The sequence below is a fragment of the Quercus robur genome, chromosome 8, assembly GCF_932294415.1.
Source record: "Quercus robur chromosome 8, dhQueRobu3.1, whole genome shotgun sequence".
Classification (NCBI taxonomy): domain Eukaryota; kingdom Viridiplantae; phylum Streptophyta; class Magnoliopsida; order Fagales; family Fagaceae; genus Quercus; species Quercus robur.
Window position 1 is genome coordinate 17,301,009 of NC_065541.1, and position 12,587 is coordinate 17,313,595.

General features: G+C 36.7%; 1 protein-coding gene and 2 pseudogenes across 1 annotated transcript; all 3 read right to left on the reverse strand.

The window, feature by feature from the left end:
* Positions 1 to 1,304: 1,304 nt before the first annotated feature.
* On the reverse strand, positions 1,305 to 2,756 carry LOC126695961 (G-type lectin S-receptor-like serine/threonine-protein kinase SD1-1). Its single transcript, XM_050392753.1, has 5 exons — positions 2,601 to 2,756; positions 2,403 to 2,535; positions 1,963 to 2,200; positions 1,860 to 1,881; positions 1,305 to 1,595 (listed from the first exon to the last, which is right to left on the reverse strand). The coding sequence occupies exons 1-5, from the start codon at positions 2,754 to 2,756 to the stop codon at positions 1,305 to 1,307; spliced, it is 840 nt and encodes a 279-aa protein (XP_050248710.1).
* A 631-nt stretch (positions 2,757 to 3,387) lies between these two features.
* Positions 3,388 to 5,024, reverse strand: LOC126694825 (G-type lectin S-receptor-like serine/threonine-protein kinase At4g27290; annotated as a pseudogene).
* Positions 5,025 to 7,672: 2,648 nt separating this feature from the next.
* LOC126695962 (G-type lectin S-receptor-like serine/threonine-protein kinase At4g27290) lies at positions 7,673 to 11,030 on the reverse strand (annotated as a pseudogene).
* Positions 11,031 to 12,587: the final 1,557 nt, after the last annotated feature.

A 12,587-nucleotide genomic window follows, 5' to 3' on the forward strand; every position in this document is an offset into this window, starting at 1 on the left:
ACTCACTGATAGCAAGACTGTTGACACTCCAGTTGAGCTTAATGCGCATCTGACTCCCTCAGGGGGGAAACCATTGTCTAATCCCTCTCTTTACAGACGATTGGTTGGCAGCCTAGTTTATCTCACAGTTACTCGTCCAGACATCTCCTATGCTGTTCATTAGGTGAGCCAGTATCTGTCTGCTCCACGATCAACTCACTATGCTGCTGTTCTGCGCATTCTTCGATACTTGAAGGGCACCCTCTTTCATGGCCTTTTCTACTCAGCTTAGTCTCCTCTTGTACTCCGTGCATTCTCTGATGCTGATTGGGCAGGAGATCCTACTGATCGCAGGTCTACTACAGGTTACTGTTTTCTCCTTGGTTCTTCTTTGATTTCTTGGCGAAGCAAGAAACAAACCTTTGTGGCCCGCTCCAGTACTGAAGCAGAATATCGTGCTCTTGCTGATACCACATCTGAGCTCCTTTGGCTACGATGGCTCCTTAAGGATTTAGGTGTGTCCACCTCCTCTGCTACTCCCCTTTATTGTGACAACCAGAGTGCCATTCATATTGCTCATAATGATGTCTTTCATGAATGGACTAAACACATCGAGATTGATTGTCATTTTATCCGTTATCATCTTGTCCATGGTGCTCTTAAGCTTTTCTCCGTCTCCTCCAAAGATCAACTTGCAGATATCTTCACCAAGTCACTTCCTAAGGGACGCACTCGTGATTTGGTTGACAACCTCAAGTTGGTCTCACATCCACCTTGAGTTTGAGGGGGGCTGTTAACGTGTATTGTGTTATGGGCTTTAGGCCCAATTAGGTTACTTGTATAGCACACTTGTACTTGTACTACACTCTACTTGTACTGCACACATATGCCTCCTATATAAAGGCAGTGATGTATATTCTTTTATTCAAGAAATACAATACAATCATTCAGTATTTCTAACAGAACCAATTGGCCATGATCAGCCTATAAATAAATAAACAGAGTTTTACCTTGATGTTATTTTGTTTACAATTATTCATTGTTAATTCTTGGTATAGCTGGGATTATAGCGTCAGTTTCCAAGATTGGAAATATATTTTTGAGATCAAAATTTAGGATTAATTAGAGATTAAAGTGAACTTCCACGAATAGAAAAGGTAAGAAGGCTAGCATTTGCATTTCTCAATTAAGAAGAAGACAATAATTCTCCAAAATACACTTATCCCAAGAATGGCTAGAAACCAGTTTGTTTAGCTAAAGATTTTTTAACACATTCTTACATAAATTTCATAAGAAACCTCTTCCCTTTTTCTAGTGATGATATTTTACCTTGCCTCAAACGATGTAAAGGACATTTCATTTGCTGAAAAAGTTGTGCTACATGAAGAATCCGCTTCAGGTGAATCTGTATAGAAGCCTGGCTGCCTCGGTTTAGGCAATAAACTCTCACTGCTTAACATTAGAACCACAGATAACATGTTTGGCCTATCTTCTGGTCGTTGTTGCACACATAACAGACCCACATGAATGCATCGTAACGTTTCAGATAGAGTGAAGTCACCTACTGAATCATCAATCAATTCAATCGACCTATCTTCAATCCACAGTCTCCATTCCTGAAACAAATCATAAAATATAGTTTCGTGTGTCCATCTACAATCCAACTAGCCCAGCACATTTAAAAGAGCGTTACTATTAATCAAAAGTTTAGTTTGAAAACATAAATTAGTAGGATGTTGTTTCTCAAGCTTACATGTCCAAGAAGATTATGATAGTGCTCTGGATGGCAAAATCCCCTGTTTTTTTTTCCCACTCAATATCTCTAATATTAACACTCCAAAGCTAAAGACATCAGATTTTATTGAGTATTGTCCATGTACTGCGTACTCAGGAGACATATAACTATTACGAAATATTATTGCAAGGAAAAAGAAATCCAAAAACAGCTTTACATAACAAACAAAAGGAGTAAAGTGTACATACTATGTTCCAATAATCCTATTGGTCTTGGCATCACCTTGATCTCCCCCAAATGATTTTGCTAGTCCAAAGTCTGAAATTTTTGGATTCATGTTGTTATCAAGTAGGATATTGCTAGTTTTGAGATCTCTATGGATAATTCTCAATCTAGAATCTTGATGAAGATAAAGAAGCCCTCTAGCAACCCCAACAATTATGTTGATGCGCTTATGCCAATCCAACAATTTACTCTTTGTTTGATCTGCCAATTTCACATTTATGTCAGTAAAAATCCAGTTGATTCTCAACAAACAATTTTATTATTGAAAGATGATAAGACTAATATTATGAATGTCAATGATTTAGTCAGGTTTAAATGCTCAAACCAAAAATAAAGGAATCCAAGCTTTTGTTGGACGTGTATTCATAGATTAACATTTTTTCACTTTCTTCAATGCAAAAACCAAGAAGCTTCACAAGATTGCGGTGCTGAAGTTTTGCAATTAAAATAACTTCATTTTTGAACTCATTCAATCCTTGTCCGGAATTCTTTGATAACCTCTTTACTGCTATCTCTTTCCCCTCCCGCAATGTACCCTGAAAAAGATGAAAAGTCAGCATATTTTGGAAAACAATTATAGCTAAATTTTTTAGGTTCTTACCTTGAAGACAGATCCAAAGCCACCTTCTCCCAAATTGTTTTTTCTTGAAAAGTTATCAGTCGCATTGGCAATAGCTGTTAGATCAAATATTGGTAACTCAATGTCTTCCTTCCCGCCCACATTGTCACATTCCTTCCCACGATTTCTTTTTGTCATTGCTGAAATAATAGCAGATGGTTGGACTTGAACAAAAATTTACCAGTTATTTTATCAAAAAATTCTTAGCTACAAGCCTACAAGTCTTCTATCATGCATCAGTAATTATTAGATTCCATGTCTTATAATATGAACCTTGTTTTCTGAGTTTCCTCTTCCATATGTATGAGACCAATCCAAGTATTATCATTCCCAGGACAAATAATGCAGAGCCAATCATGATTCCTACTTGTTTCTTCTTGCTGGAGCGACTCTTTTTCTCAACACGATCTGAAAGATCAAAACAGCGGGTGACTTCGAGTATTCTACCTCAAATTATGCAACTGAAAAAATTAAAGGGAATCTATCTCGGCATTAGTCTACAACGGTAAGTCCTTTGCTGCCACATCTTTACTATTCAGAATTGTAAAGATGGGGAAATGGGTACATATGATGAGGTGGATAAAGTAGTAGAGCTTAACAGCACCACAGCCACCACTTCCTTGTTTCATTGACGTTACTATGTTGACAACAATATGTCCCGCATGCTTCACTTTCACATTTTTATTTTTTTAATAATTCTATAGTTGGGAAGGAAGGATCTGCACCTTAAACATCTCCCTTGAAAACATACATTTCAAATTGTCTAGCTTATAGATGTGTTGCAGTTTAACAGGCAAACTTTGAAAACATTTATTTCAAATCGTCTAGCTTATAGATATGTTGCAGTTTAACAAGAAAACTTTTAAAGATATTCTGTAGTGTCTACCAATTTTGTTTATATTTACAAATCCCCAACTTCCTCCCCTTCACCCCAGAAAACATGGAGAAAAAAGTCCAAAACGAAAACAAATACTCCAGCTAGCCTATATTTGGCCAATTGAAAAGTGAAACCAAAATGAGATAAAGAAGTGTAAAGCTAAAATGGTGCCTAGTTCTGAAGCAGCCAATCTTACGTAAAGGTCTTCTCCACCATCTGCAAATACTCTAATATCAAGTAGGTTACCAAACCAAAGTAAGCAGCCACAACCTCCCTTCCTGATATCTAAATTTCCATATGCTGTGCAAGAGCAGTTTTTCAAACACAATTCTTAACATTCCTTGAGGCTCATAGTCTTATCAAACCAGGAAGAAGATGTATCAGGCAATTTCAACGCCGTGTACTTTTGGAAGCCATCTCCATCAGGACCATCACTGCAATTCAATGGAGTCTTTCGAACACACCCATCAGACCAATCCACTGAATCCCAAGCTTTTGGAGACTTGGGTAAGAATCCTTCCAAGCATGCAAATACGGGAGTGTTATCAATATTGCAGCCAGCAAATGCCCCACAGAAGGCATAATTTGCACACTGATCTGCTGGGATTGTTGGGGATAGCTCCCAACGGTTTGTCCGATCCAGCCATGTAAACCGTTGTGCAATTCCAGACGGGTTTACCACAAGTCTTGTGAAAAATGAACTATTTTTGAGTTTGTACTTGTAATAGACCTCATTCTCATCAAACATGAATTCATATACATATAGTGGATTACGTGTTAAACCAATATATCCCGTAAGACCAACGCCATTCCATGACCCTATTCTAGCCTCTATTGTGTCTCCTTTCTCGACAACCACTTGTGGAAGCCCTGGAAGATCTAACCTTAATGAAAATTCACCTTGAGTTGGGTCATCCGTGCTCTTCCAAGATGTTAAGAACCTGTCTAAGCCAGTTACGAAGTTCCTTCCGAGTTTCATTTCCGGTAGTATGTGTCACAAGGATAATCAAAACTCTGCCACAAAAAGTTGTGTCATCAACATTGCTGTCTTTCACCACAAGATTTCCATTATCTAAGAGCTGTAAAACTGGATTTTCTGCAGTTCTTGATGTATTAGATGACCAAACAGTACTATTTGTGCTATTGAGAAGGATAACAACTCCATCAGTGACCTTCAAAACTCCTGAGTGATCGTTCAGTGGAGTGTCTCTGTTGGCTACCCAAACAACTGTCCCAGAAGATATGGTGTACCATATCCCAATGTATCGGCTTTTTGAATTATCCGGGCTGAAGAATCCCATTTGAAATCTTCGACGAGCTGAAGCTGAAGTATCACCGTCTCTGATTGATTGGGTTGGAATAATAGTGTCTGGTGTAATGGAGGTTCTTAAGAAGGTGGACAAGATTAAGTATACAAAAAGATAGGTAAAGGCCTCCATTGATTTTCAAATGGTTCGTCTCTTTTTCATAGAAAGAGTAATATATGCATATCCTATACGCAGAGGCACAGATTTTTATCCCCATGGCACAGCTCATTTTGTCAATTTTTTTTTTTATTTTTTAGTTTTTTCCATGAAAAACCCCAACAAATACAAATGGGAGCAGCCGAGCAGGTAAGTCAAGACCAAACTTGCCCTCTAGGAGGTGTAGGAGACAGACATCTAGAGATGTGAGGCAGCGGCTCTGATTCCTCTTCAGCAACTTTTTTCCTGTTTTTTATGTTAGTGTAACATCACTTTCACATATAATACACATCACAATCTACCTCCTCAACGGTCTGAAATTTGTTATATAGAGATCTATTTTGTTTTTTTAGGTTGTTGAGACTTGAGTTGAGAGTAGCCAGCTAGACAATGTGGAATTTCTCTTTGACCCATATTTTCGGTTCATGTGTTAACTTTGTTAGATTTAGAGAAAGTCTATAAACACCAAAAAATTTACTCTGATGTGTTAGATTGTTGGTGGTAAATAAAAAAGTGATGTCAGTGGTGGGTCTAACAAAAACCAACAAAAGTTTTTTAACTCAAATGTTGTAAATTTTTTTATGTCTATAGCATTGCTCTTAGATTTAATATGGTCAAACATGTAGTTGTGTGCTCCTCTTTTTCAAGGATATAGAGTTGTGAGTCCAGGTGGTGTGATAGATAAGAGAGCTATAAAATTTTTTATTCTTATTATTTGATAGTTACAACAATGAAGAATGGGGGATTGGAACCCTTGTTCTCCTAATGTTTAATAACTAAAATAAAGGTAAGGAATTTTTGTGGGTTTATGAATAGGCCATTTGAGTTCTCTGAAATGCAAAATTAACTCCATACCTTAAGAAACCCTGTTGAGAAAAAACCACAGCTGCTTAAACATTATCTATTTTATCTCAATCCCATTTTCAGCTTCTATCAATATTAAATATTTGTTAATCCCATTTTTGATTCAGTGATAGCTTTGAAGCTTTACTCAAATTTCTCTCCTCCAAAAAATGTGCTTTTGTACCAATTTTACTCACGCATCCTTGTTCGTCCCTGGTTGAGTACATAATACCACTTTCCTTATTGACTCCATTGCATTCTGTTATGAACATCACTTGCTAAAACACACCCACACTATCACTAGATTCTCTTGGTTATGCTTGGTTGAAGTTGGTGATAAAGTTCTTCAGCTTCTGTGGTTGCCATTCTAATCAAGAAAATTTGATTCTACTGAAGACTGGAATGCGGTTAGATTGAAGAAGCAAAAAACTCCATGTTGGGAAATAGTCTAGTTTCCTTTAGTTGTTTGCAAGCATGCAGTTATTGGTTGGCTTTTGTTCAAGAATAGTTTGTCTACCTGGGACAGATTGTTGCAACGGGACTACAATAGGGGCTCCTAGTGTGTTTTTGTTGCATAATCTAATTGGAAAGCAGAGATCATCTAAGTGATGATCTGCTGCCCCATTAATAATCTTAAGTCTTGTTGGGATGTAGTCAACTAGGGATTGCATAACTTAAAGGGGAGCAACTTCATAGCAGTGCTTTGTAAATTAAGTTTGTAAGTAGTTATGTACCATGTTTGTATTCAGAAGAACTTTTGGATTCATGTTGGGAATATAAAGACTGAGGTTTCCATTACTCAGACTGTAAAAAATGAGTAGTTAGAGCTCAAGTCCAATCTAAAGGGGCTTTCAAGAATTCTTTTCTTAAAATGTCCTTTGTTGTGATGTGAATTCAGTTTCTCAGTTCTTGAAGTGAATTTCTTTGGATTTGTCAGTTGGTTTGTACCCAATTGGTTGTGTTGTGATAGCTGATAATTGGCTGTGGTGTCTGTTCGTCCAAGCTTATGTTACTCTGTTGTAGAAGTGTATGCAGTTGGGGCTGGGGTTTGTAAAATTCCTGATATTGAATGAAGCTTTCTGGAGCATCCCCAAAAGAAAAGAAGGGGTTTCCCTCCTGGATTCAAGCAACGCTCTTGTGAATAGAAGTGCTAATTTAAGTTCACTAGCTTATACTACAAAAAGTTATATATAGGTGTGTTACGACATAATTAAGGGCGGGCAAAATTTATGTATGATTCTTTAGGAGTTCTAACTTAGTTCTCCCAATTAAATTTAACCACATGATTGTATTGACAAATACAACACAAAAAGTATCTTCTCCGAAGGACAATTAAAGTCAACTATGTGCATCATTGGCCAAAGAAATTATATAATTGAATTTAATTGGAAAATTTATGATACATTCAAGGAGTTGTACTTTTATTTTGTCCCCAAAACATGCTTCTTCAAATGTAGGTTCAGCAACAGAATTTACACTACTGCTCGAGTAAGGGAACCTTACCCTTTTTTTCCTTTTTTCTTTTAGAGAGATAGATTCCCTTACTCGAACCCTTGACTTTTTGATTTTGGTGGAAGCCACTTGCCATTGCATTGAGGCTCAACTTCTAAAACATGCATAAAAGAAGAAATTATCTACCAATAAAATAAGAAATTGTTATATTTAGAAATTAATCCACTAGAAAGATAAGAATACATGAACACCGGAGCACCATTGCTTCAGCCATAACCACTGAAACCTTTGCTCAAGTATGGTAATTTACATGCCTTTTCTCTTAGCCAAATTTGTGTCCAAATATCGCCTAAGATGTTAGTCAATGAGATAAATTTCTACTTCTCAAGAAAAATCACTCTGACAATGGTCATCCTCACGCTAGATAAATTCCTACGTCTCAAGAAAAATAGACTAATACTTCTCAAGATGACACAAACTTTAAGACTCCTGGATTTTTTTATCTCATATCGTGATGCATCAAGTTTTCCCAATTGCAAAAGTAGATGCTTCCGTTATCTTGCTTCCATTGTTGTTATAGTGACTGCACTTTCAGTATGGCTTCCAACTACAATTTTTGACACACCTGCATCATTGGATTTTCTTTCTATGAAGAAACCAGGCTGCTTAGGTTGAGGAATTGGTACCCCCTCATTGCCCAGCATGAAAACCACAGATGACATTGCTGGCCTATCTTGTGGAAGTTTCTGAACGCATAATAGACCCACTTGAATGCATCTTAGAAACTGAGGTTTAACATATGATTCCTTCAAACATGGATCCAGTAACTCCAAAGCTTTGTTTTCATTCCACAGCAGCCAAGCCTAAATGAATTACAATTTGTATGGGCTTAATACGACACATGTAAGAGATGCATAATCTAAGCAAGAGAAAGAACAATATGTTATTCAATAATTTCTACCTACATGCCCCAAAAGATTATGGTGATGATCCGGATGGGAAAATCCCCTGTTCTTTTGGCCACTAAGTATCTCTAACAGTAGTACACCAAGACTAAAGACATCTGATTTGACAGAAAATTTCCCATCAATTGCATACTCTGGGGACATGTATCCACTGTAAAATATCAAATTTTAGTACTTGGAAATGATGAAACACATCCTAGGAAATTATTAATATAACTTACTATGTTCCAATTACTCGCTTTGTTTTTGCTTCCACTTGATCTCCTCCAAAAATTCTTGCTATACCAAAGTCGGAAATTTTGGGGTTTAATTCACCATCAAGTAAAATGTTGCTGGTTTTAAGATCCCTGTGAACAATTCTTAATTTGGAGTCTTGGTGGAGATAAAGAAGTCCCCTTGCAATTCCCATAACAATTTGAAAGCGCTTCTGCCAATCCAGTGATGCTCTTCCATTTTGATCTGCCATGCATTTTACATAAAAAAAATAAATTAGGCTTGCTTGTTGTAGAAATAAAACAGAGGCCTCTGTTTTATATTTAGTGTGTTACAAAAGAAAAATCAGATTTAGAGTCAGGCCAAAAAAAAAAAATAGTCCGAACTTTTGTTGGGCATATACTCATAGATTAGCATCCTTTCTTCTCTTTCAATGCAACAGCCCAGAATCCTGACCAGATTCCAATGTTGATGTTTGGATATCATAATAACTTCATTCTTAAACTCTTCAAGACCTTGGCTGGAACTATTTGAGAGGCTCTTCACTGCTATTTCTTGTCCCAGTAATAGCTCACCCTTCAAGTTCTGGTATGAAAATAATAAGGTCAAAGAGAAAGAGTATAATTTAGATTTCACCCAATGAATAACTGAAGGGCCAAGATTATATTACCTTGTAAACAGGGCCAAAACCGCCCTCACCTATCTTATATGTGCTGGAGAAGTTATTGGTTGACCTCAAAATGGTAGCAAAATCAAACAATGGCATCTCCATGACTTCATTGGTTAATTTTCCCATAAAATGAGAAAATTTCAGGATGCTGTATTAATGTAAAAGGATGAGTTTAATTTTCAAACTATGTGTAGTAAACACCAAATGAAATTACAGAATGCATGGGATTAAGATTTGATCAAGCATAATCAGAAGAGAAATTGAACAAGACAGCAAAGCAACTGTGATAAAAGGTGTTAATTATGCAAAGGAATTACAAGCCACTTTGTCATCAATATGATTTTGTTTTTGCTGGACAATTTTAAAAAGGTGCATGAGTTTGTATGCTCACCTCTTTTCTTTGTTCTATTCTTCCAAACTGTGAAGCAGCATGCCAGTCCAAGAACAAGCATCCCACAAGTTATTGATATGATTAATAGTCTCATCTTCTTTGGACTGGAATCTCCCAATTTCTCTAGAACAGATGCAATGCCAATATTAAATAATGAAACTCAACCCTTCTTTCTTTTTCATTGGACAATTTTTTATTTTTGTTCTTTCAGGTCCATGTGTAATGAACTATACATTTGAATAGAACTAAGGAAGTAATAGGATGAAGAGTTTTCACATACCTAGTTCTGAAGCTGCCTCTCTAAGATAAACATCTTGTTCCCCTTTTTCATCGATGAATTCCCTTATGTCAATTAGATCATCAAACCACATCAAACATCCAGTGCCTCCATTTCTAATATCTGAGTTAGCATAAGCCATACAAGAGCAGTTCTTTAAGCACTCTGCCTCACATTCTTTAAGGCTCATGCTTTCGTTCAACCTAACTGGACCAAGTCTGGCAATTTCACTCCTTCAACTTTCAGAAACCCTTCTGCCTTCTCGCAAGTCAGTGGTATTCTTCTCACGCAACCACCAGTCCAATTAAGCACTTCCCACTCTTTCTGATGTTTTGGAACAAATCCCTTCAAACACTCACAAATTGGTCTTTTGCTTATTTTACAAATTCCATTAGCACCACACCGTGCATAAACATCACAGAGATCATTCGCCATAGAATACATTACACCCCATTCGCCACTCCCTTCATTCAACAAAAGACGTTGGACTGAACCCGACTCAGTCAAAGTTAACTCTTGTAACAACAGAATTATCAGTAGCCTCATACATGTAATACAATTCATCCGTGTTATACACAATACTGGGCTTAAAAACTGGGTTTATGTTCGTAACAGCACCACTAAATCGTTGTCCATTCCACGGACCAGTGCGAAACTTCTTCTCTGATCCCTTGCGAAAAACAAGTTGAGGCAAGCCAAGATCGTCAAATGTGTAAGTAAATTCCCCCCTAGAAGGATCAGTAGCATTTTTCCAAGACGTCAAGACTCGGTTAAGACCAGTCTTAGAATTCCAACCCATCTTCATGCCAGATAACAGTGTGTCTGATGGGAAATCGAAACTTTGCCATATATAGTTTTCAGTATTAGTATTAGCCTTCTCTCTAACCACAAAGTTTCCAGTCTCTAAAAGCTGTGCAATGGGCATTTCCGCCCCTGAAGAATTGGAGGTCCAAACAGTGTGATTATTTTGGTCTGTAATGATGAGATTTCCATTTTCAGCCAGAGTCAAAGCTCCATATGAATCTGTAAGTGGGTTTTCTCTGTTGGCAACCCATACAATAGTACCAGGAAGTTTTTTATACCATACTCCCAGATATAGGTTCCTGGAATTACCAGGAGAGAAGAAACTCAACTCAAACCTTTGACCGGGGTAAACTAAGGTCTCCCCCTTGATGATGAATTGCATTGAGGCTATGATATCAGCTTCAGAGGAGAGTTCTATGACTAGAGAGAGAAAGAAGATGAATGAAAAGCTCTGCATTGGTGTTTGACAAGAACTGGATGGTAGTTTGGAACTGTAAGGCAGCTTTTCAAATTGAAAACGTTAGCATTTTCCTTATAACATTAAATTATAACATTGAAAACATTGGTATGTTTTGAACCTTTCCCCTACTTTATTGACTTGAAATTTTTTTCCCGTTCCATTATTGACTTGATTTTAATAAATTACTATCTCATTATTGTAAGTTATTGACTTGAACTGTTTTGAACTCTTTTTTCCCTTCCATTGACCCAAGAGAATTTTTTTAAAAAAAAATACTTAGAGTATGTCTGTTTTTTTCCTTTTTTTTTTTTTTGTTTTAAAAAACAATTTTCTATTTTTGAAAATAAAAAACTTGTTTAGCAACCCAAAATGGACAAAAAAAAAAATGTTCTCAAAATTCAATTTGTGAAGAAAAGTGAAAACCTACAAAAAAAAAACTGTAATTTTCAAAAGTCAATGAAAACATGCATTTAATTTAATGAATCTATCTCATTTAATGAGTTAACATTAGAGTTCAAATTCTTAATGAGTTAGTATTAGAGTTCAAATCCTAGTAATAACATATTTTAGTATTTTATATTTTTCTTTTCAAAAAAACTTTTTTTTTTTAATTTCAACTAATCATACATGTTTTTGATTTCAAAAATACAAGAAAATTGTTTTTTTTTCTTTATATTCCCAAAAACAAGTTTTTGAAAATAGAAAATGTAAGGGTGTGGGTTGTGCTAGTGGTGTTAGGCTGCCTCCTGCTGCACCAAGCCCAAGTTTTCTCGATAAGAGAGTCGGGACCGGCCTAGCTTCAACTTAAGTTGGTCTGGCTTGTGCGCAAATTAGGCCAAATCTGCCAAGGACGTGTTCACGGCAAGTGAAACTATCTCAGACAAATCGTGGCAGACAGACATAATAATAATAAAATAAACAGAAAATATCTAGCACCTTTAATGAGGAATTGACCAGATAGCCCTTAAAATCAATTATAATAACAATACTATTTGTTTTCTTTTTTTACGGAAGAGAAAAATGCATAACAGAGGACTTCAAATGTTTATAAACATGGGTTAGTCGGAATATTAGAGGAAATTGACCGGAAATTCAATCCGCGGGAGCAGAACTACAAAGGGGAGAACGTTCCTCCTCAAAGCAGTAAATCTCTCAGGAGAAAGTCCTACCGTAGAGGTTAACCACCCTGAGTGAAACGGGTCTGAGTAGTTTTCTACGTAGGTACTTTTGAGTTTTTCTTATAGAGGGCCAGATTTCATAAGGGAGAGAAGGGACTAATCTACCGGTGCATGCCTACCTTTCTAATTCTCACTATTTCTTTCTTTCTTCTCACTTCATTTTCTTTGCTATTTCTTTTAAGTTTTCTATTTCTTAGTCAAAGTTCCATTATTCTTCCCCTGTTCACAATAAGACCCTCCTTTTATAGTGTCTGTCGTGACCCGATTTTACTGTTTTAACCCTTAACTCCCTTTGTCTAGTTTAGGTGTACTGGTCGACTATCACTGTTCCGTCTGTGTGTCGTCCTCCCATCCCCAAACAAGGAAGAGTATTTTA